The sequence below is a fragment of the Bicyclus anynana genome, chromosome 19, assembly GCF_947172395.1.
Source record: "Bicyclus anynana chromosome 19, ilBicAnyn1.1, whole genome shotgun sequence".
NCBI lineage: Eukaryota > Metazoa > Arthropoda > Insecta > Lepidoptera > Nymphalidae > Bicyclus > Bicyclus anynana.
Window position 1 is genome coordinate 7,738,191 of NC_069101.1, and position 25,798 is coordinate 7,763,988.

At 36.6% G+C, this 25,798-nt stretch overlaps 2 protein-coding genes across 6 annotated transcripts in view; one reads left to right on the plus strand and one right to left on the minus strand.

The window, feature by feature from the left end:
- LOC112048898 (protein gustavus) overlaps window positions 1-6,362 on the plus strand; it is a 133,504-nt gene extending 127,142 nt beyond the window's left edge. For all 4 annotated transcript variants that reach the window (XM_024086623.2, XM_024086609.2, XM_024086640.2 and 1 more), the window contains exon 5: window positions 53-6,362. In XM_024086623.2, the coding sequence (XP_023942391.1) occupies window positions 53-189 (137 nt within the window). In that variant the 3' untranslated portion in view covers window positions 190-6,362. The remainder of the gene's footprint in view (window positions 1-52) is intronic.
- LOC112048887 (uncharacterized) lies at window positions 6,347-22,929 on the minus strand. 2 transcript variants are annotated; one of them, XM_024086582.2, is made up of 18 exons: window positions 22,691-22,929; window positions 22,522-22,610; window positions 21,535-21,578; window positions 20,756-20,965; window positions 19,780-19,874; window positions 18,997-19,100; window positions 17,821-18,201; window positions 16,148-16,564; window positions 15,244-15,363; window positions 14,522-14,566; window positions 13,563-14,192; window positions 12,920-13,066; window positions 11,870-12,059; window positions 11,195-11,558; window positions 10,765-10,930; window positions 10,072-10,267; window positions 9,099-9,231; window positions 6,347-8,689 (listed from the first exon to the last, which is right to left on the minus strand). In XM_024086582.2, the coding sequence occupies exons 1-18, from the start codon at window positions 22,798-22,800 to the stop codon at window positions 8,555-8,557; spliced, it is 3,576 nt and encodes a 1,191-aa protein (XP_023942350.2). In that variant the 5' UTR covers window positions 22,801-22,929; the 3' UTR covers window positions 6,347-8,554. The 2 variants fall into 2 exon arrangements, with proteins under 2 accessions (XP_023942350.2, XP_023942360.2); XM_024086592.2 differs by lacking the exon at window positions 15,244-15,363 and having other exon boundaries at window positions 22,691-22,928.
- Window positions 22,930-25,798: the final 2,869 nt, after the last annotated feature.

The following is a 25,798-nucleotide window of genomic DNA, read 5'->3' on the forward strand; positions in this document are numbered from 1 at the left end:
CCCACCAGCCAGCTAATTCGACTATAATAACGCTCTGTGTGTATGTTTGCAGCCGAGCCGCTCCCGCTGATGGAGCTGTGCAGGCGCGTCATCCGGCAGCGCGTCGGGCGCGCGCGGCTCCGCGCCGCCGCCTCCCGCCTCGCGCTGCCGCCCGCGCTCACCGCCTACCTGCTGTACCGCGCGCCCTAGCGCCCGCACCCGCCACCCCACCCCCCGCACCCCCCGCGCGCGCCGCTGCGGCTGTGCGTCGCGGAGCTGCTCCTCTCCGACGGGTGGCCGAGTCCCGCCCCGCGCCTCGCGCTCTAGCCTCGGCTACTTCGAACCGCTCCATCAGCCGCTACGATGTCTCCACCTCGAACTCTCTTCGGTATTATTTGTAAAGGTGAACGCACACTTGGTGTAGCGATACACCGACAACACGCTCGTGATGTTGTTTTAATTGCCCCTGACACACAAAGTTCCGCGAGTCTGGTGTGTTAATGGACTAATAGTTCCATTGCCTTAGTTTAGTGTTGCTACACTTATCTGAGGCAAACGCGTGCAACGAAACGAATTTTAGAACTGTCTATATGAAAGGTTCAGAATTTTGTATATCGAATACAGATTCGGACGATTCGACACAGGAAGGTTGCAAAGTTTCATATGTAGAAATTTAAAATTCGATTCGTTCAGCTCGGACAAGGTAGGTTCACCTTTATGGTGCGTTTACACTTGCGTACAAAGCGACAAAACACTCGCACGTACATGTAAATAGGCTGTTTGCAGACCTGCTCGGCGTGCATGTAAACGTACCATAAGCTTTCATTGATCTTAGCGCAGAGTTGAAGCAAAACGAAGTATATTGAACTCTATCTGTATAATATATTCACGTACAAAAGTTGGTCCATTTTGTATAAAGTCTATGGTAACAGGGAAATTAATTAATAAGCGGATAGATATCCTTTTGACGGCTAGGATAATAATAATATCCTAGAAAACAGGATTGATTTTTTTTTTATTGTTGACAAGTTTGATTTTATTTATATTGAATCCCTGTATTTCACATAGACCTGATCTGAAACGGACCATCTCCATTGTGTTGAGTAAAAGATGCGTATCCGCTAGCGTAAAAGTCAAACTAATTTGTATCTAAATGAACTGTGATAGAGATCAATATACTATAACAAATAATAAAAAAAAAAACACGTCGCGATTCGCTTCGAATCTGCGCCAATTTGAAAGAGAGCTAAAGGTCACACCACATTATGAACACTGCAGCGGAATGAGGCGAATATGTTCTTTGTGCAGTACCTTTCTGCATTTTAATTAAGAAACAATAGACATAACATTTCTTATGTCGCGCCTCTTTACTGCAATACCTTGTCTTTAGTGTGGTTTTACCCTTACGATGGTCTCGGACTGACGAGGTCAGGCGTGGATTGGATGAACAATTAGGAATTTATGTATGATCTCTCGATCTACCATACATTCGCTGTGAAAGTTCACTCAATTCAACGTACTTCCATTCAACCCACGCCTCCCCTCGCCTTTTTGAAACGTTTATTCTTCCTTTAAGTTAGCATTTAGCAACGCTGGACTGTACTTCTTCATAATAATTTATCACCGAATGACTCAACATACATTACTAGTAAGATAGTGTATCAAGAAACATAAGAGAAACATTGGGCGGTGTAGAAACCAAAGTTCTTATATAAAATTAGATTCCTATCTAAAAAAAGAATTTTAAAAAATTAACACACTGCGATCACTTATTTTTTACGGAAATTTCAACGAACGAATGTATAAAATTGGCAAATGTAAATTTAAATACATTACATGTAAATTTTCGCTATTGAAGCATGTTCACACAATTAGAAGGGAATTCTGAGGTGCTTTTTCCTTGTGTTGCGTGAAATTTGAGGCCATTTTAAATATTGAGTCATTATTATTTGTTTTTAAGGACGAAATAACAAAATATGTTCCTACAAAAGGTTATCTGTTTCTGAAATCCCTTTCAGTATCTCAGCGTAGTGTCTTGTACTACTTCTATATATCTTATATTCTCCCAATCTTCTTGTTCGGGGTACTTTGTCTGTGTAAGCATACAGAGCAATGAAATGAAACCTTGCTTCCAAAACCTAGTTGTAGAATGTGAAACTTCCAATACAATTATGAGCAACATTATGATTATTCCAATGATGTATTTGTAACAAAAACGCGTAATTATAGTTCCATTGTGTACCGTGTTTAGGTGTTCTTATTTAGGGCCCTCGCAGACTGCAGATTGAACGACAGATCGGTTTCTCAAAGAATGATGGAAATTATGTAACATTTGATATTGGTTGATAGAAAATCGTAATTAGCTTCCATTTTAAACTAATCTTATAAATATATGTCCAAAAACTACTATTTTAACAGGTTTTTTATCATATTTAAATCCGAAAGTCTGCCGTCTGAGTGAGCTCTCAATGCATTACATATTATTCCGATGTGAAGATTATTATGATTTATTTTTGCACTATCTGTGATATTTATATTTTAAAGGAAACACCAGCATTTTTGTATGTGAAAATACTGTTACATTTGTATCGAATACATACCATAAGGAATTTGTAGATGTCATACAATCATGTGGACGGGTTGACTGTAATTGTGACGGTTGAAAGCGGTTGGGCGTTTAATTGGTACTATTCCGTTACCGACATTATCATGTTATGGACGTTTTATATATTACGATGATATTTATATAAGTTGAACGTGGGCAGTAAAATGATGACCAAAATTTTTTTTTTGTGTTGACTTTTGGATCAGTGTGTGAGCCGATTTTGATAGCCATATGATCTCTTATCGAATATGAATATCTGCATTGAACACAACCTAGTCACTGCAGAACGTCGTATTTAACTTGTTAAGAAATATTTTAGATCAGCAGCAATATATACATACTCACGAGCCACTGTGACTTCGATATCTCGTGGATCGAGGACTGCCGTAGCTAGACTTACCTCATTTTATCAATGCTTAAAGTTTACTGTGATGGCTTTAGTTGGTTTAGGACCAGCAGGCTAATCACTAACTTTGACATATGTTAGTTGACATATACAAAATTGAGATTCTATGACAACCCTTAGTGGATATCGTTTATAGTAGGTAGATGGCATTTCTTAGTTGATTGGATGTTTATTGTAATAGGTTGTTAATAAAGACCAAATTAGGGAATAGGACAGCAGGAGGCTATTCTGTAACTATGTATTGTATAACTCTGATTTACCGCTATCTTTCTCTTTCTTTAGTATCGAGTTAGACAGAGAGATAGGTCCATTCGACTCGCAATTGAGAGTTATACAAAACCATCATAATAGACCTCCTGCACTCTTAAAACCTGTTACCTTCCAAAGCTTTTTTGGTTGGTGGGAGGCTTCGGCTGTGGCTAGCTACCATCCTACCGACAAAGACATACGCTCCGGTACGATGTCGAGTGGAAACCGAATGGGGTGTGGATTTTCATTCTCCTCCTAACAAGTTATTACTATCCGGGTGAGATTACAGTCAAGGGTTAACTTGTAAAGAATGAAAAAAAAAGCTTTATAAAATGAGGTATGTCTAGGTATCGCAGGCTTTCGTTCTACAACGTTAGGATGCGATAGTTGTCACGGGTGGCGCCGCTCGTGTCTAGGCCAGTGTATCGTTGGCAAACTTACGTACTACTTTATAGCTCATTAAGTGACTGGTTTATTTTTTAGTTTAGGATATTAATTCCTATTGTAAAAACGTGTGATGTGTGTGATGTGTACATAAATATAATAATGATGACATGCGTTATTTTGGAATCATTTAGACTAAACCGTGTAGGGAGGGCCTTTGTGATGTATTTTCAGAAGCGGTGACGTAGACATAGACCAAATGTTATGGGGTACCCCAGTGAAATGATGGGGTCAACTTCTGAATGAGAAAAATCTCGAATACGCCTTGATTTTTGTGTTCTAAAAGTTGTCTCAAAAGTCTCATTAAATCTCGTGTCTGCATCTTAAGTTGTTATAGGGTGTATAACATATTTCACTGGGGTATAGTATGGAATTGTTGCGCCATTTGTCGCAAGTATAATTGATCTATGACTGCACCACTTTGCTATGGAAATATGCAAGACTTTGGACTCATATTTATGTCAGAGCAGTTGACTTTTAACTAGTGCTTACGAACGGAACATATAAAAACTAGTTTTTAAGTCAATCGCGGAAAATTCTACTGCTTCCATAGTGTATAGACGATGCCTTACACCACAAACGAAATGAGCCAGTATTTTATGTAACTGCATGTATTGCAATGCTATGTGAAAATTGAACTTATTTGCCTAGCATAGTGAACGGTATTGGAATGCATACAGGACACATAATATAAGAAAAGTTTGTTAAAACATCTGCTTTTTACCAAATAATGTTTTTCTGGCTTTGTAATAAAATTCCAATAGTTTTGGGTGTGAAATGTCTTTAATGGAGGCTGGAAAAATCTAATAGATGTGGACTTACATAATAAACTATCATGTGTTATTGTAACTTACAGACTACTCATGAAGCAATACAAAAATGTAAGTGCACTCGTATTTTAAAGACAAATCCCACGTGTGCAACGGAAATTATTTTATTACCATAAGTATCAGACTAAAGTGTTTTTCAGATAGCATGGGTATGGTGACAGTCGCCTGTATGACGTACTATTATCATGAATCGCGGCAAACTTTCAACAGTGATACTGACTGTCACCCGCACCATCCTACATGATACTGTAAGGCTATTTACGTGAGCCACTTTTGCACCTATGCCGATCTAGATTTCATAGGTCAATGTCGGTCAAGGTTGGTTGAACTTGAGATTGCATTTCGTACGATAGCCATGTCTTGAAAATAAATATGCTTTATTCGTTGCATACGCGAATTGTCTGAAGAAGTCCACCTGCATTCATTTTTTTTTTGTCAGAAACTCAGGTCTAATGTAAAAATCCCGCCAATCTAACAACACAAGGCACGATACTCTTTACTAACAAAAGGCTGCTTCCGATTTTATTTAAAGATGTCTTCTTAGTTTTAGGGATCTCTAGAACATTTTGTACACCTAATTACTAATTTAATTTTTCGTGAGTAGCTTCATCTCAATGAGACGTTCAACTTTTTTTATTTACTAAAATTCTTGATTCTGGTAGCTAACTGAGTTACAAGGTCAAGAATTTTTCATTACCTGGTAACTCAGTTAGCTACCAGAATCAAGAATTTTCATAAATAAAAAGTTGATCGTCTAGTATCGATCGATCGTACAAAATGTTCTAGGGATCCGTGACTATTTTTGTTTATTCGCTATACAAATCTGCCTTAACAATAACCACCTGTCACAGAAATATATTTCGTGTAAGTAACTCATTTCGTATTAATCTCTTCGTCTTGTGACGTTAGACTATTAGGTGTAATAATTGTAAAGCAATACGTTTTTGAGAATAGTATTTCCAAAGCACCCGTTTTCTATATGAAATACGTCAGCCATTTTTAACGCAAATTAGTTGTATATTGAAAAAAAATATGTAAAATAAGTACTTCCATTTCAATAAGTTTGATTTTTTGTATGTAGAGTATACGGCATGTAGACATCTCGCGTCTCGCTGTCACGCCGTCGGTATTCACATGTCGTCTCTAGCTTTATATGATTACAGGATCTAATTGGTTTGACGTTGGATATAAACATAATAGTGTATTGTTTTGTACATTAAATGAGGGGTTTCATGTGAATATTAATGTGTGTGAAGTAACTATGATAAACTGCCAAATGCGACATGTGTGCGATTGTGTGTGTGAACGAACTGCGAATGAATGACAACGAGCGACGAATGAATGGCGGGAGAGTGGCGATGTATGATGAGTGAATGTTTGTTGTGTAAGAGATAGATTCATTAATATTAACATAAAAATACACCAAGCTCGATGTACTATTGACGTGTAAATGCCCTTTGGAATGAGCTCCGAGAGATGGATTCATATTTTAATGTATTATTTTATGCCCAAATTAGTGTTAACTTATTTCAGATCATGAACAGATAACATATTGGGGCTCATTCAAAAGGGCGAGTATGATTAGCGAATTATCATTTTTGTTTTTTAATAAACCGTCTTAGTCCTGTATATAAAATATAATTTTGCGACGTTTATTGAAGGAATTATTGTAAGTGGAAATTGCATTTTAGTTTTATAAGTAGTAGGCAATATTTTTAAAAAGTCATTTCTAACAGACTACTGCGATTAACGGCGGAATCTCTTAGATACAAATGATTTAAAAAAAAATAGGAAAACGATTGGAATAAATATACTGGTTAAGAAAATAATAAATGATTATGAAATAAAATGGTATTTTTATTAGAATAAATTCCATATACATATTTAATTAATAGATAAATAGGTACTTAAATCTATTTAGGCACTAAAAAGGCGGGTTCAAATATGACAGTCGCTTTGGTAAACGGTTGCCTGCAGATTTTGTGGGCTACTAAAAATCGATTCGCTCAAATTAAAGGGCAACATGAGTTTTATCTTTTAATAAAATATTTATTTGTTTCCCTAAGATGATGAAAATGAAATTGTCAATGAGCGGGATCAAAATACCCAAGACGTCTCTTTTTTTTATTATTTACTAGTTAGCCCTCTACTACAACCTCACCTGATGATGGTAAGTGATGATGCAGTCTAAGATGGAAGCGGGCTACACGGCCTTTCGGTTTCTACACGGCATCGTACCGGAACGCTAAATCGCTTGGCGGTAAGTCTTTGCCGGTAGGGTGGTAACTAGCCACGGCCGAAGCCTCCCACCAGCCAGACCTGGACAAATTAAGAAAATCTCAATCTGCCCAGCCGGGGATCGAACCCAGGACCTCCGTCTTGTAAGTGTATTTCATGTATGCCCTATATCAATTGTTTCTATCGAGGATACGCGCTCTGAGCAGTCAATTGAACTGATATTAAAGCTGCAAACCTAGGTAATGCGCACTGTACTTGGTGGTGTTTGTTTTTTATTAATTAATGATATTGTTTTAAATTAAGTTCAATAGTCCTAATACCTAATACTAATTGGTCCCGATTTAATTACACACAAATACTGAACAAATAAGTAGGGTCAACTTTCTGGGAACCTAAGAACCTAAATACAATGTCATCATAAGGTAATGGAATGTTTGAAATATACTCTTCCAACATAATAATCTACAAAAATCAATGCATAAATGGAAGTCAACATAACAGATTTTTTATTATAATCAGTCAATTGAATTAACTTTGTGGAAATAATGGTATTTGCGAGATTCAACCTCTCCATATATATATATAAATTTGTAGACAAAATGTTTAAACAATTTAGCCGTCTTAATATCAGTCTGTAGCTATAATCGCCAGTCAGTAAACTAAACAAATACAAAAATAATTAACAAATAAAAAGGAAACCAAAAACTCCCTAAATGACATGGACTACACTTTCAGTTGAAAAAGTAGACTTGGACGTTTTTTTTAATTTCATGACTTAATAATGATACCTACCTATTCAAATATTTTAAGTACACACCTATAATTATAAACTTCCTAATGATGCAATGTATTCTATCTAACTAGGACTGTATAAAGAAATATGAAACCATAGGAGATATAGTCTGGTTGGTTTACAGGTGCTTTTTTCAAAAACTTTTCTGGCACTCATAGAATATGAATATGGCGCATTTGTGACTATTGGAAAAAATATATTTTCCACTTGCAAAGTTCGAAGTAATTTAAAAAATAATAAAAGTGGGGTTTGATAAATGAGATTTTTTAAATTTAAAGAAAAAAAATCAAATTCTCTAACTTTGCTTGATCTACAAAAGAATATGCCATTTAAAAGCTTCCTAAGTTCCACACGGTAATTCCACTATTACCACATTCTCGATATCTCTTATAGCTTCTGATATTGATTTTAAGTTCCCTATATTTCAATGCTTTTCTAATGCCCTATATTGTCCTAGTTGAATAAAACACACTGCATCTACTTACACATAATATAAATCAATAAGTAATCACATGAAACACTGCATTTAAAGTAGGATTCAATCTTTATGACGTCACGGAAATTAGCTGCGAGTGTCGCTACTTGCAGGTCATACATAAACTCAAGACGCGAGCGGGGCTCAGACAAATTACAATCTATAGGACCTGCCTCGCTAGAGGTTACACCAATGTCAAAATTATTTGATCATGATCAAAACGTGTTCATACAAACTGCGTCTACAGAAACGATGTTTAATTGTGGTATATTTATCGGTATTAATTTTTTTTCGGTGTGTGAGTTTACCTCGTACCCCCTCAAAAAACGACAGACAATATTATTCGTAAGTTGAGTGCGATACACGTCCAATAGAATGTAATTGGTCTAAGGCCGTGATGCCCTGCCGTCGCGCCCATACGTTACCGCTGCTATCTAAAATCTTGTATTACGCAGTTTAACGCACTATATTCCGATACGTCACAAAGTTTGCATGCTATTATACACATCAATCACTGTATCAAAATTTAAACACTTCAATCGCACAGTGTATGGTGTTCTACGACCGTATCATCTGTGATGAGAATGGTGTTGTCCTCGGCAAAGTCTTGGGGCAGGTCGATTTGTGCGGTCAGCTCTTGCAAGCTATCGATCAGCTCGTTTAGTGACGCCTGTGGAAGTTAAAGACATATTTATCATTATCATCTGATTTTCCAACAACAGTCCACAAGAGGGATTAGCTTCCCTCCTTATAGGAGAGAGGCTTAGAATACAGAAAACTCCAGGAGGTATGATGGCGCATAGGAATGGAGCCATTGAAATTACTCTTGTTTTGGTGTAATTTCAGGAACAAGCGATTAGTAGTGACTAATCGCTTGTTCGTGAAATCACGGCATACAATTTTTGGACACAAGCACAAATCTCAGTCAAGAATGAGAATGGATAGGCCTTAGTCCACCACGCTGGTACAATGTGGATTGGCAGACTTCACACACATAGAGAATTAAGAAAATTCTCAGGTGTGCTGTGTGTGTGCTTCATCGAATGAGACAGGTGATATTTAATTTCTTATATTATTACCTTAGTTTCATTGAACTCTTCCAGATAGCTATCCATGGCGGCATCCTCTCCATCGAAAGGCTCCGCCAACACTCGCAGGTGATCGGGCAACAGCGATAAATCCATGGCTCCATTAGATTCGCTTTTCAATATTCTGTTACAAAATAAAACGATCGTGACGTGTTTCAGTATAGTATGTTGATATTTTTGAGGTACTAAATAACATCGTAAAGTTTGCTTGGACATTAATGATAACTCAAAATTCCACGAGATGGCGTTACAAGTATCTTTTACGTAAAAAAACACGATTGAACAAAAAACGAGTGTGCCGTAGACCACACTCGTAAAGTAAAACTTATTTCAAAAATAACAAAGCGCCATCTATGAGCCTTAGGCATAACTGCATTGCAACAGGTTTTTTAAAAAGTGTATTTGTAGGGACTGTTTCAAAGTTGTCTAAGAACGCCATCTACTGGTAGTTTAAAGTAACAAACACTGTTTTACTATACCTATAGATGTCAACACGCATCGTCCGATTAAATGATGCAATAAATGACTCCTCAAGTCAAGCGTGCTTATAGAATTTTTACTTTATAAGTTACAGATTTACATTTATTTTTAGTTAGTTTTACATGACAGCTAACAGCCGACTTACTACTTAGCGTCAGCCAATAAATATGCAATTTGTTGCCGTGGAAGTTGTAAGCAAAATCTCTATTCAAATAAAATGTAATACTAGTGCTTTCAGTGTATTATTTCTGCCGCACACATTTTCAATAAGTCAACGTAAAGAGACGTTATACCAAACATCTTAAAGGTACCAGTGGTGAAGAGTTCATACAGGCTGGTTCCTGCCGGGTTGCCTTTTAAAAATCCATACATACATATTCGTTATTGTAATAAATATGTATGGATATGTGAGAAACCGGGGTTTGTATCAAGCAATATGAATTTCCTTTTCTTTGGGACTTTGGGACCCTTCGCTGATAGGTACCTCAGTATCCGGCGCCTGGTGAACTCGGGCCCGGTGAGCACGGTGACGGTGGCGAGCGCCGTGCCGTCCGCGGCGCGCGCGCGGCGCTCCAGGCGCGGCCACGGCACGCGCAGCTGCAGCGAGTGCTGCGCGCGCCGCCCCAGCACGCGCCGCGCGCCCACCAGCTCCGCCTCCGCTGATATGAATCTGTATTTTACTGCAAATAAAATACGATTACATATCAATTACAAAAACATTGTATGATAACCGTAATAACAATACTATAACCTCCTATATATATATATCCATATATTTTGACGGCCTCCGTGGCGCAGTGGTATGCGCGGTGGATTTACAAGACGGAGGTCCTGGGTTCGATCCCCGGCTGGGCAGATTGAGATTTTCTTAAATTGTCCAGGTCTGGCTGGTGGGAGGAAGAAAGAGCGGGACCGAAAGGGGTGTGGATTTTCATCCTCCTCCTTGACAAGTTAGCCCGCTTCCATCTTAGACTGCATCATCACTTACCATCAGGGCTAAAAAAAAACTATAATTACAACTGCCGCGGTGCAATGTTTATTTAACCTGTTTGGCTATGGATCACAACATGGGGTCTGGCTATGACAAAGGGTTTAAGTAATCTTTCAGACAGAAACACAGCATCGCTACGTGACAATAGTGTTTCCTTTTGGGCCAGATCTGGCACACCGTACTCACAGTTGAAGTGCACGCGCGCGCAGAGGAAGGCGGGCCCGGCGGCCTTGTTGAACAGCTTGAGCTCGATGTGCGCGCGCGAGACGGCGCGCACCAGCGCCGTGTCGCCGTACGTCATGAGCCCCGACCAGCGCACGCTGTCCGTGCTGTCGCAGCCGTGCAGCTTGATCTGATACATTCACGCCAATATTATTAACAGTACCACCATACCACCAGACGAGACCTGACCCAATTCAGAAAATGTAATCCTTATCATGTCTGTAATAAATTATTGTGTGTCAGGAATTGATAGAATCGGTGAAATGAATGCAGTTCACTTCTGAGCAGAATAAACTTTGTGGCTTAAAATTTTAACTATTTCTGTTCCTATCAAAAGCTTTAAAATCTAGCATTTATATGATCACAAATAAAAATCAATACAAATCAAACTAACCTTTCTCGAATAGTCGCTGTTCTTATCAAACACCAAATGCAAAGCTGCTGCATGAGGCAATGAGGAGTTCGGAGTAAAGAGGATTGGTAGAGGTCTGCACTCACAAGGCCCGAACGAGAGCACATATGTCCCCCTAGTCTCAACACCCGGACCATCCAACATGAATCCATCCCCCATAATCTGGCACCGGATTTGAATCCGTTGGTTTGTAGAGTTTTTCAAGCTTAGCTCCTTCCTACCCGCGCGAGCCCATGACATATTGTTGTAATTTGTTTTGATAGGAAAAGCCTTCGGCCTATCTGATCCACCTGTGAGTTCAATTGTTGCCGAGTTACCACTGGAAGAGTCTTCTAGTATCAATGTTCTGTCGAGAAAAAAAGTTCTTATAATTAAGATGTAGTGGTTTTATTCAAGAAAAGGTATGTCACCAAATCCAAAAAATTCTCAATAAAGGTCTGGTCAAGAGTACCCTTAACTGACATACTGAAATTCTATGAAAAATATGAAAGGGTTGATGAGAAAGGCAGAATCAAAGAAGATATGCAAGTGGAAGGATGTGGTCTCTGCTATCCCCAATGGATATAAGTCATATATGTATGTCTTTAACAAGATCTATTCTTATTTAATAAACACTTTATTTGTAACAAGTGAACAAACAATAAAACAGAATCTTACCCTTCATGTAATGTATCAGGAGGTCCAACATACATCAGTTTCAGTTGGTTCACACATCCAGGCTGTATCTCTACCTTGCTAGCGGAAACTTTGAAGTGAAACTGTCCTTCGGTGCCGATCTTATATCTGAACTTTACCGTCCATACTCCTGTTATAGTCCCCGTGTTGGACAAATTTAGTATTGTTGGTTCTGAAACAAATATGCTTATAATATAGATACAGCTAGTACAGTAACAACAATAAAGGTCAAAATGGCAATTTCAATTTACTGCAGTGTTCGATTTCTACTTGCAAACTTATAAGTAGTACTTGATGTATTTAGACTAAACTACTGAAGTAAAACTTCTTTCAAAAAGGAATAATACATGAAAGAGAAACTTAAAAAATAGTAGCAGTTAGTAGCGCCATCTGTTGCGTCGTACTTGCTTTACTTCACAATTATGCCGTTAATAGAATAATCGGATTCGGCGCTGGGCTTCCTCGTGTTTTAGCTGTTTTACTATAGGTGGCGCTTTTAAAACTTTACGATTAGAATTCACCAGCTTACTCCTCAATTCAAACGTAAAGGAAGTTTTACGTAAAAAAAAGAAATCGTGTCGATGCCGATCATCGCCACTGAACGTGACATGGAATATATATTTTTTTATATACTCAATATAAAACCTTAAACCATATTACAAAGATATTTATTCTTACAGGTTGTTTGGTAATGTTCATTACCACACAGGTAAACCGTGCTACAATGTTTTTTTTTAAAACTTTACATAGTTACATGGTATTGGGTACAAACATTCAGGCTTCCTTATAAAAGATAAAATCTAGGAATCCACGCCGATATAAAACGAAGGAGGCGATGCCCAACGCCAATTATATTTTATTTACCAAGTTTTGTTAATTATTTTATTTCTTTTTATCATGGTCGTAGAAAAAGTATTGTATGCCACTGCACGTAACTAGCGATTGTAGCACTCGTGCTGTCTATTGTGCACAAAAATCACTCGTGCTACTCTAATAGCCCTCATTTTAAGACAGTGGCTTAAATAAGTATACCATGTGTGAGCAGCAGCTTGCCGACCGGCGGCTGTACTGCAAGGCTGGCGGTGCCCACGGCGCCCACCAGGCTCACCCTCTTCAGCAGCGTGTCCACGCCGATCATGGCCACGCTCAGTGCGCCACTCAACGTGGGCGTTTGGTTACCTGTAGCAAAATATAATGAAAACGTTATATCTTCGTTACCTTTTTTTACCCACACTGATGGTAAATAATTTGAATTGGCAACACAGAACGATGCCAAACCAACTTTGTATATCGAAGGCACTGCAATTTTTGATATTTTTAAAATTCTGTCCTACTATGTATTTGGATGTCACAAACTAATGAATTGATTTTGATAAAACTTTATAGCGATATAGCTTAAATATACATCAATAAACCATTGGAATTACAAGAAAATAATGTATTGTTATCATTTTGCCCTTTTATCATAAAATGGTGAGCTACATTTAAATTGGGTACCTCTTTTGCCAACTTTCTTTTAATACTGTTAAAGATTTAATTTAATCAAAAATTAAATCTTTAACAGTATTATCGACATTAAATACTGTTAAAGATTTAATTTTTGATTAAATTAAATCTTTAACAGTATTTAATGTCGATAATCTTCTTTTAAATGAAGTAATGTTTTCACACTTACCCATATCCAAATCCGATAACTTTGGCGAACTAAAAGTTACAGCCACTTTAATAGCATTGCCGCTGCTCAGTCTGCAAAGTTGTTTATTGATTCCCTTCTTAGCTTTCACTTGCCCGTCTTCCACACACCCTGTACGAGCCGTTAGCACTTTGTTTACATCGTTTTTCGTAATTTCTTGTATAGATTTAATACCGAACATACTTTCTCCATTAGTAATTGATAACTCCAATTGAAGGTCAACCGGACAATCGCTTATGAGCACAAAATGTTTCGTTACTGAAGACTTCTCTTGTATCGGTGGGAATGTCACTTTGTTCACTCCGTCGCTGGAGAATGCTTGTATTAAGGGCAACTTGAAGCTAACATCCACGTTTCCTTTGTATTCGAAATCGCAATCAATCGTGGAGTCTCTCAGATGCATTGTATAAGGCAGATATCTGGCCATTTCTAGATTAGATGTGACACATAAGTTGAAATTTTCAATCTTCTTCGGCGATAGGAGTATGGGAAAACGCGGCAACTCGATTGTTAACTCTCTACTGACGTTGGGTATGTCATCGAATTGGAATCTCGCAGTTAACCAGTTGTCTGTCAGATTTGTGACTGATATGGTCACCGCAGCAGTTACACCTGTGTAGAATAATAAATAGTTAATTCTTACCTGTGCAAATCTAGATCAATATCTGCAACTATCTATCTATTTATCATCTAACGCTAGGTGATGATGCAGCTAAAGATTTTAACAGAATAACTTGAAAAAATTACAACATATTCTACTGACTGATTTCTTTACATGCAATTTCGTACTGGTACGCATAATCGCTAAGCATTACATAATTTAGGGTAGAAACTTTATACACCTAAAATCTACCTACATAATCGGCCTCTATTACTTATTACTCTCTACAACTCTGACATATTTTTCAATCATATAAAACTTAAACTATGTATTTACTTACCAACAAAACCATCCACGCGACTCGTAGTGATTTCCGCCCATTGCTCTGTAAAATAGTTTACAAATTTATTAATTCACCATACTTACCCCATAACATACCCCCATAGAATGAGCATAGAGTGGTCAAAAGTGATTAGATAAATTATAACTTGAAACAATCCGACATGCACCATGACTCCACAAGTTCTCTACTTCAGAATCTTTAATCACGGCTTTATTCGCTTTTTTTATTCTATCACATAAATAGTGATAGAATAAAACTTCATCTTCATCTGCGTGAAATTGAGTTTGCCACAAATCCCGCGAAGACCATGGATTTTTCCGGAATATTCTTTATAATGATCAATATAATAACCTTCCCTATCTTTCAGTGAAATCAGTTCCAATGATTGGCCCCGACAAATAGACAAACAGACAAAAGTTCGATTGTTTCAGAATCATACAAATAACCATACCTATTACCTATGCATGTGAGAAACCATTTACATTGAAATCTCAGATAGACACTTGAATTTTTTCCTAGTAACGAACGAATAGTAAGAAAGAAATTATAAATAAAACTCAGTTTAATATAAGCAAGCCTGTTTCACAAGGGCTTTTGAAAAGTAGAAGGTTATTAGTTTTAGTATTATTAGTATTTAATATGGTGTTTTAAGTTTAGTTTTAGTAAATAATAAGTAGTTTTAGTTATTTTCCCATATAAGCAAAGCGAGGCCCACAAACCTTTAGCCAACCCTTCCTGAGTGAAGCGCTTATGATTAAGCACCTCATCCCAATGTATGGAGCTATCTAACTCCCTATAATTTACACTTGGGGAGGAAATGCGGGATGCGTTAGGGTTGCCTGAAATAAACTAAACATTAAGACTATTGTTTGTCTATATTTTTTATCCGACTACAGCGAAGCCAAAAGGAAGGGTAATGATTTTGGTAGTCTATGTATGAATGTATGTAAGTATGTTCCACCGTAGCGTCTAAACTACTGAACCAATTTTGATGCATGAGGAGTCAAAAGATTCGTAATAACGGTGCGGGTGACTTAAGCTATATACATTTTATAAAAAAAATATATGACGGAATTAAATCCTCATATTCCAACCTCGAAAAAAATCAAACTGAGTTAATCACTTTGTGTTTGGTATCAAAAGAAAGGTCTTGGCTAGCACATTACGAATATGTATATATATCATATGCGTCAAATTACATCTTTAAATAGTGGTAGTACGTACAGATGTTGCAGTTCAGTCGTTTCATTTAACTATATCAGAATACGATGATGTACTTATTGCACGGCTAGCGTGACTGATTGGGAAACGAAAAAGTATTAAATAAAAAATAAAGTTCAAAAACCCGACTACATAAAAAAGTGGTTAAATATGAACATTTTACATACATAAATTTTACATAGTACATATGCATTTCCCATTTCTATTAGAAATATTTTCTTGTTTCGTTCTTTTCAGACCACTTTTTTATATGTGGTTTTTATTTAAGTTATAGTATTTTTTATTAATATACACATATAAGACTGATTAAGACCATTCGAAAACCATAATAGCAGCATTTGCATTGGAAAATATGCGAAAGTTATAATATACTATTACTGGAGTAAAAATTACAATACATACCTTTGCTAGAGAGCGGGCTGTCCCCAGATCCATAGCTGTCAACATTTTCCTGAACAGGACGTAAAGATGACTGACTTTTGGTTGACGGAGACTTTGACTTTGAACGTGTCATTCTAGGACTTCTTAAATGTCCATCATCACTGTTTGGCTTAGGATGAGAGACTACGACATTTGGTATTACATCTTTATCACAAATTTTGAGATTATCGAGAGATATCACAGTGTTGATTGTCCCAGAAGAACTCGCTGTCTCAACACTTTTAGTATCTCTCAGGTTAGTGACGTATGTATCCTTGTTTGATTCTTTATTCTCTAGTATGTTCAACTGGAGTTCTGTGAGTGGTTGCTTCCTATTGACTTGTTTGGCGCGATTGTTTAGTTGCAGCATTCCCGTCACGCTGACGTTTGATTCCTTCCCTGAATTAGTAATAACACAAAATTCCTTGAAAATTTATTTATTTCAATTAAGCTTAGTTTACAACCACTTTGGAAAGGAAGTTTTTGGAAGTGATAATTAAAGTCGAAAACTTAAAATTAAAATTACGAGGGGTTCCAAACGCGCCTTGGTCCGAGAAGAGCCCACAACATACTCAGCCAAGGTTCATTTTACAAACTAATCGAAACGAAAGATCAACGAAAACCAAACAAGTGGAGGGAACTACTGTTATGATGTTAAAGCACTCATAGTGTTAAAGTAAGATATTTTGACGGCTTCAATGGCGCAGTGGTATGCGCAGTTGATTTATAAGACGGAGGTCCTGGGTTCGATCCCCGGCTGGGCAGACTGAGATTTTCTTAATTTGTCCAGGTCTGGCTGGTGGGAGGCTTTGGCCGTGGCTAGTTACCACCCTACCGGCAAAGACGTACCGCCAAGCGATTTAGCGTTCCGGTACGATGCCGTGTAGAAACCAAAAGGGGTGTGGATATTCATCCTCCTTCTAGTTAGCCCGCTTCCATCTTAGACTGCATCGTCAGTTACCATCAGGTGAGATTGCAGTCAAGGGCTAACGTAAAGAATAAAAAAAATAAATAAAAAAAAATATGAGTAACGAGCGTCTCATAGAGGATGCTGATTCAATCTTGTTTTGAAGACTTCAATACATTCAGATAAATTATTATGAGAGAATAGTAAGTACACACTGAACATGTCCTGAATAATCTCTAGTTTCATGTCTACTAATATTATAAAGAGGTAAAGTTTGTAAGGTTGAATGGGGTAATCTCTGGATCTACTAAGCAAATTTTAAATATCTTGTACCAATAGAAGGTCACGTTCCTTACGAGTATTAATGGCTATATTTTATTTCCACAGGAACAGGTTAACCGCGGGGCTTTCGCTAGTGTTAAGTAAATTGTGTATGATATAAAGCATGTTGTATTCCAGTAAACCTGTGATGCGCAACATATACCGCGATGACAGAAAGACCAATGTCGACCAATAGTGACAGAATTGAAAATATCGCTCTGTCTCTTTCATCCCATCCCAAAGAAAGGTTTTGTCTGAAGATATGCCATGGTCATATCTAAGGCTTGCTAGTATCATGATTTTTCAACCTACCTCATTTTGTTTTTTCATATACTTTTTACAATGCATTCATTTAAAAAAAGCTTTAGTTCTATCAAAATATTTCATTCCTTACATGAAATACAGTATTAAAATAAGTAATTCTTACCTAAATAGTCAGCAATTTTAGAAATACTCAATGAATTTTCCATGGAACATTCTGTATCATCGGACGCCATGTGCAAAGTCGAATGCAAATTCTTGAGCAGAACATCTGTCGGCTTTAAGGAATGCATGAACGGTTTTTGATTTATAGTTTTAGCACTCGTTGGAGGTGGCATATTATTTGGGCTATTTTCCACATTCATGGTTTTTCGTACAGGCAACACAGGTGAACCACTATAGGTTGAGAACAAATTGGTTGCAATGGCTTTTTCATGGGTTTTTTCAGCGCGACGCTGTCTTACTGGCACACAGTCCAATGTTTGATCCATTTTATAGACATTAGCTTGATTACTTTGTGATGCATCTATCATCCCCATTGCTGATACTGTGAAGAAGTAAAAACAACTAAGCAGAACAAATTATTTTTATCTTAAAAGAACATAAAATATAGGGAATACAAAAAAAACTTTTGGAACCCGCATTTTTTTTAAATTAATTAAATAAAATGTATTTTTTTTATTAGCTGACAATATTAATGAAGAATTTTATCATGGCAACATGTTTTTATCTCACACCCTGACAGATTGTCAGTGATTTTCGCGTAGTAGCGTTCGTTTAAGGCGTTTTTAAAACATTTTTAAGGATTTTTTTTGTTTAATGCTTCTCTGTCTACAATTTAATGTTTCTTTTTAGCTTGTGTCTTATTGTCATTTGACAATATTACATGACATTGACAGTTTTCACTGGATATGAATTCAATTCCAGGTGTTTTGAACACTTTTACTGTATTGCCTAATTGTCTATGTTTGATTTGTAGACAACGGAGCAAAACAAAAAAAATATTTATCAAATTAATGCGGGTTCCAAAAATTCTGAAAATTATTTTCTCAACAGCAAATGCGATAAATGCACAATTTCTATAGCATGTCAACTTCGTTCGTAACAATCCTGATGGTCCGCGCGGGCCGGGGGGCATTTGTAGCGATGAATGGAAAACCCACGACAGATGCACCTCACTTCCCCGCACGCACGACTTCACACCCGCGCAATCATTCCCCCCATTGCCCGCATATCATGGGAGTGTCAATAACGAACTTGCCAGACTATAGTATGTAAATGTATATATAGTTTTACATTCAATATAATCATTTATTGTAAATAATAAAAAATCTCAACATACCCTCAGTAATACTTGGCCTGTTGGGACTGTCATTGTGACCAAGTATATTTCTAAATTCTGGACACCTATGTTGAAAATATGAAGATATATTTGGTGCAGTCATTCTGAAATTTTGAATTTAAATAACAATTTATATTATATTTATTTTTATAATATAGTGTTATAGGTAATTAAATCAAAAAGTATAGCTAGCAAACAATATATAACTGGCTAAGTGCAAGTTGGACTCACGCATGAGTTCTGTACCATTATCTATAAAAACGGCAAATAATCACTTTTGATGTATGGGAGTATTTATTATTATAATGGCAAAAGAAATACATATTCTGTGAAAATTTTAACTGTCTAACTATCATGGTTCATCAAGGACAGACAGGCGGATGGCCAGACGGACGGATGTATTACACTTTACCCTTTGGGTATAGTTGGTAAAAATTCTACACATTTGTAAATTTTTTTTTTTTCTCCTTACTCTTATACTGTTACTCGGCAATCTGTCATTCGACATTGAGCCGTTCGTCTGTTGGTTAGAGGTTATGCGTCATCAGAAGGAGTAAGTCCATTAACAAATCTCCTATTATGCTGTATTCTAGCTATCTTTCTTGGCTAGATTTCGAACACTGTTGCGTTTCAGTCTGCAAAACAGCAGGCTGCCGTCTCCTTCTAGATTGTTTGCCAAGTCATTGACATGCATCGCTAGTTGCTCCTGATATTTGATACTGTAGAACTGTATTTCCTGTCTAACTGTCTTAACATTTGTAAATGATAGAGTTAATTACTTACGACATACTCTCTTGAAAGTTGATTTGAGTGCTCATCTGAACAGGCAAACGACCTTCCTTCAACACAAATGATGCTTCTGCAGCAGTTAAGTCTTTCTGAAATTATATTTAATACATTTTCAAGATTTGACAACCATGTTTTTTGTAGGAAGCATGTTAGAAAAACATGGTAGAACAACGTAAGCATAATTTAACAGCCCAATACACGGTCACACCAAGGAATTTCATCCTGCAATCCCAAATCCAGGGGTAACAGGCCATTTTATAGGATTGAAATTCTTAATTTAAAAAAAGGCTTCATTTACTATTTTTCCTTATATACGATAATCCTGGGATTGTCCTGGGATACCAGGATTTATTAATGAGAAAAATTAGTCTGTCATTGAATTCCCTACAATACTATCCAAAGCAGTTGTGCAGGCTTAGAGTGATCAGATGTTAATGATGATAGCCCTTAGACCACCACACTTGACATTGTAGACAATAGTAAATATTGTCTACAATGTCAATGGCGATACGACAATTGAAAAGACGGCAAATACTTGATTAAAAGCCACATAAGACACTCACTCACATGGAGCTTCTCCTGCTGGGGAATATTGCTTTTAATCGCCAAATTTTCCTACAACACCTCTGTTCATAGTCTGCTGACTGATTGCATGAGAAAAACAGAACAAAAACAAAAATATTGTCTAGAATGTTGAGTAACGATAATTATTCAAACATAATACATAAATTTTGTATTAGGTTTGAATAATTTACTATGCAACTAAATGAAATTGAGGCCCGTCAATATTATAACGAAATAATATTGTTGCCTTAAATTATACAAAATTGTTGATGTCAGTTTTTTGATTACAGTCCCAAAAAAATATTATAGTGACAAAAGACAGAAAAAAGTCATGTATCAAATCAAAATCAATATCAGTATGACAGTTTGATTTATATTTATAAGATATTCATAATATTCTACTTACTTTAGAATGGAATGAATAATTAGAAGCAATAGAGTGTCTCATTAGGTCCTGTATTTCATTAGTTTGTTTATCCATGTGGTTGGTGATATTGTCTAAGGACATCGAGTGTCGACCATATTCTTCAAATGCCCTTGATGGCCCAGGTTCTTGACCTGTGGCATTGACAGCTTCTGTCGACCGGCCAGTCATTTCACCAGGGTTAAATGTAGTCTGAAAGATTGAGAATATTATTCGATTAACCGTGTAAATTCCATGCTCTCTCTTGAATCAGCTAGACGTATGATGTCAATTGACCTTGTACCGCAGGGAACATGTAACGACAAACAAGCTAAAGAGTAGACATCACATGGCTTTGATTGGTTAGCTAACAATCCTTTTAAGTTGCCAAATTATTCGAAACAGCTGTGTTTAAATTTTTTTGTTGCTTTACTATCCTAGCTCATAATAAACTCAACTGTTGGCATCATGCAATAAAACCTTCCAAGTAATTAAATTAAATTAAAATGGTATTGTATACGTAGACTGTTGTTGACCATGACTAATAAGTAGTAGTCAAGGACTTAATACGCATATTTTTAGTTGATCATAACCATAAATTGGTCACAAGTCCTAGACTTTGGACAACTACAACCCAAACTGATACACAGTAATCCTGTTTCATGGCAGAAATAAATAAGTACTTATTGCTTCCGTATACTAGCTTTTTTACCCAAAGCTCTATCTTAAAATTAGTGGTTTACATTAAAAGAAAAAGTAACTGTAAGTTTGTAACTACTTACAGATTTGTTCAGAGAGATGCTTTGGAGACCGGAATCACCAAAACCTGTAAAAACAAATAAGTGTAAACAATATACAGATACAGATATTTAACTATTATATTTACGGTTTAATTTACTATTCAATGACAACTTGGCCATTGAATACAATCACACAGCTGGCCTATTCTCTATTTTGATTTTTATTATCAACCTATTAAAATAAACATCACATCAATTGACAAAATGTCATTTACCTACTATGTAATATCCACTGGTAAGCACCGGATAACATTGGATACATAGAATCTCAATTTTGTATATTCAACTAGCATATGTTGAAGATAGTGAATTAGCCTGCTGATGTTAAGCGATAATGCAAGGTTAGGTTCTTAGGTTTTTTTGTCAACTTTATTCTATGCATCTCTACCAGTTTCTATATGACATCATATGCTTAATCTCTTGGCAGTACATTTTACAGACAGGGCCAGAGCCAATTTAGAAGATATAAATCTTCTAAGCATACACAAGTTATATAGAATAGAGCCTAGGGCCTCTCTGTTGAGAACCACACCACCACAGAGCGCCTGAGGCTTTATAGAAATTAAAGAATATGTACTTAATTCATACAAATCAACAAAGTAAATGTGGTTTAGTTTGTATGCTGTAAATGTGGGTGCAGGTGAATTACCAAAAAAAAATCTCTATAACTTGCTTAAAGACCTTGGCCTCTCTAGAAACGCAGCAAGTTCTATATTAGAACAGGTATCCAAAGCTGCTTTAGTAGAATCTTACCAATTGACTAGACATAGAGAACAACATGAGCGGAGAAGGGAAGTGTTAGTCGATTGTTAAGGAATTCCTTAACCCTACCCCCATTGTTCACAAGTGTAGGAGTCTACTCATAGTATTTTTCTTTCTGCCACAGGATGGACCCAGCACCCACACAGTGAATCCATGGAAAATTAAGATATTCGTCTCTTATAAGTGCAGTTAATAAATAAACATCACCTTCTATATGTTCCAAATCCAGTATTCCAGATGACACACAGTTTGCATCTGTTTGGTTGAAAGTTTGTTGCATCTGTTCCCGGTTGATGCTGCAAAAATAAGCAAACATATTAAAACTATGTACTTATCGTTAAAGGCATAATTATAGCATTTTAAAGTACTGATATACCTTCCCGATTCATCATTTCTCAACACTCTGCGATGTAGACTACTGAAGGATTTGTCTTCGGCAAAATGCATCAATCGTTGGATTTTATTTGGAGTTAAAGGGTTATCCATTGTGTTGAGCTTTTCATCTATTTGTATTCAATTGGACTTTGCAAAATATTCTTTCAAAATACTAAATAACTAACGCAAACGCAGTTCGTCTTTGCCGTTAAATTTAATTTTAAAAGTTTCCAATTGACAATGACATATAAGATTGACATTTGACACTTGACAGTGACATTTCTCGGTACGCCAGCCGTCCACGTCGTTACTCATTATTACCAAAACCTATTTTCCTAATTCCCCACAAAATGAAAATTGCACAATATTCCCCAAATTGAGGAAAGAAAATATTCTACACGTCACGTAGCATAGCAACTAGGAAAAAATAAAATTAAAAGGTATTAAGGTATTATATCTTAGGGGATTTGTCATATTTTTGGAATATATTGGAAAATACGCTGATTTTATTAATCAGTTTTTATTTAGTCTCCATAGTTAAGTATAATAATTAAGTAGGTATATCTTGTATCCTTAAAGATAAAAGCGCTTGGAGGCCATTTGATCAGCTTCCACTTTCACACAGGAAATAAAACTATAAGAAATTGTAATTGTTATCAATTGTAAATTATAATACTGTATGACTTTTTCAAAAGAGCAACTGTTGAGTTTCTTGCCGGTATCTTCTCAGCAGAACCTGCCTTCCGAACCGGTGGTAGAGTCTTTACAAATAGTCAACTGACGTGTCAAAAGTGCTTGTAAACTGAGCCTACTTGAAATAAATGATTTTTGATTTTTTGATTTTTTTGATTTTGTCCACGTTAGATGAAATAATAACAAATACTTATATCACTATAGTATGCGCGTTATCATCTGAGTCGTCCGGTCATAAAAGTCAAAAAAGATAGGAATGTGCAGCGCGCCTACCTGCGCACCCTAATTATCGATAAACGGCTACCTGCGCACGTGCTAATGATGAGTCAATAATGATTTGGACGATTCTGATTGGTCGGTTTCTAATGTAATTGCATTGCGTATTTTTTTTGCTATAAATGTGTTTACTGCAATTAAATAAATACATTCATGTGTTACTCGTTGCGCACTATGGATACTTTATTTTCTAACGTTGATCTGAAGAAATTACATGGCGATATTAGCCCTCAAGCTCGAACACTGATTCACAACGTATTCCTGTTTCTCAATGAATTGAAAAGTGATCCGAATAAAGTGGCTTCTCTAAATTTCAACAAACCACGTGAAATGGCCGCATTTGTTTGTGGTGTGAGCAGAGCGACAGTGGACCGAATCAAGACGGAAGTATCACAATCAGGCAGTACCTGTATACCAAGAACAAATTTTAAGAAACCACAAACCGTCACTAATATTGACGATTTTGATAAAAGTGTGTTGAAGCGAACTGTAGCTTCATTTTATGAGAATGGAGAGTATCCATCCGTGGCGAAAATTTTAGAAAAATTCCGTGAACAATTACCCGATTTTAAATGCGGCAACACTTCAATGAGAATACTACTGAAGGAGGTTGGGTTCCAGTATAAGAAAAATAGCGAAGGACGTAAATATTTAATGGAAAGAACTGATATTGTTTGTGCTAGAATGGACTTTTTAAGGAAATTGGATTTACTTAGAAGAACTAACGATCAGCGACCACGTTTCTATCTAGACGAAACATGGATTAATCAAAACCATGCAAGAAAGAGGATGTGGCTTGGAAGCAACGATGAAGGAGGTTTCAAGAATCAGCCTGTGGGAAAAGGCCAAAGATTAATAGTTTGCCATGCGGGTTCTGCAAGGACTGGCTTCGTTCCAGATGCGAAGCTAATATTTAAAGCGGTGAAATCAAAGGATGCTGATTACCACACAGAAATGGATGGCGAAACATATATGGCATGGTTTTCCGAATTCCTGAATCTACTTGAAGAGCCCTCAGTTATAATTGTCGATAACGCAAGCTATCATTCGATACAGTTGGAAAAGATACCCACAAGAAACACGAGGAAAGCTGAAATTCAAGAATGGTTGACAAAGAAAAAGATTCCATATTCCAGCAACGAAATTATTGAAGAATTAATAAGAAAAGTAAAAGCCAGTAACCCGCAGAAGGTCTACGCTTTAGACCATCTGGCAAATGAACGAGGTCATGAAGTAATAAGGCTCCCTCCATATCACTGTCAATATAACCCAATAGAATTAATTTGGGCACAAGTAAAGGGAGAAGTTGCGAAGAATAATAATACCTTCAAGATAGCAGATGTCGAAAATCACCTCCACCGAGCCATAGAAAATGTCACACGAGAAGACTGGGCCAAATGTGTTAGGCATGCCGAAGAACTTCAAAACAAAGATTTACAAAAAGCTCTAATTAGAGATCACGCGCCGCTTATAATAAATTTGGCAGAAGACGAAGATTCTGATGATGAAGACTCAGATGAAGATTAATTTTATTTAGTTAATAATTATATAATATGAAATATGTATTATATTAAATCAAATATTGTTAATTTTTTTAATTTTGTGAACAAGATACGATAATAAACTTTACTTATCGATAATATGTCTTTCATTGTTACACCCTTCACTAGACGGCTCCATAAGACCCATAAGTGCAAGCGAGATAGATATAGAGAAATGATTTATGGCCCTAAGACTCAGTTGTTAACGCGCGTACTATAGTAGAACCATTATCAACAAGTCAGTAATGGTCTAAAATGAATTAAAAATTCCTCGTAATTTGGGGATACCCCAAAAGTTGGGAATGCTGGTTCAATTAAATTTTTGAGTATTGCCAATTAATTAAAAAAATAAGCCGTTTGTGATGTATAGTATAGTAAATCAAACTAAAGACAGATTCAGATTAATTGGAACTTTTAACTGACTGCAAAATTGCTTGGATGTTGCATAATTACCTAATATTTAATAAGTCATGGTAAGCCCCAGATTGGACTGCTCGAATACCTCTTTCCTTCCTCAGGGCTCTGCTTTGGCAATAAAGAGACCTGCCTCCCGAACAGTGAATATTATGGAGTTTAGACCCACCATGCTGATTAAAATC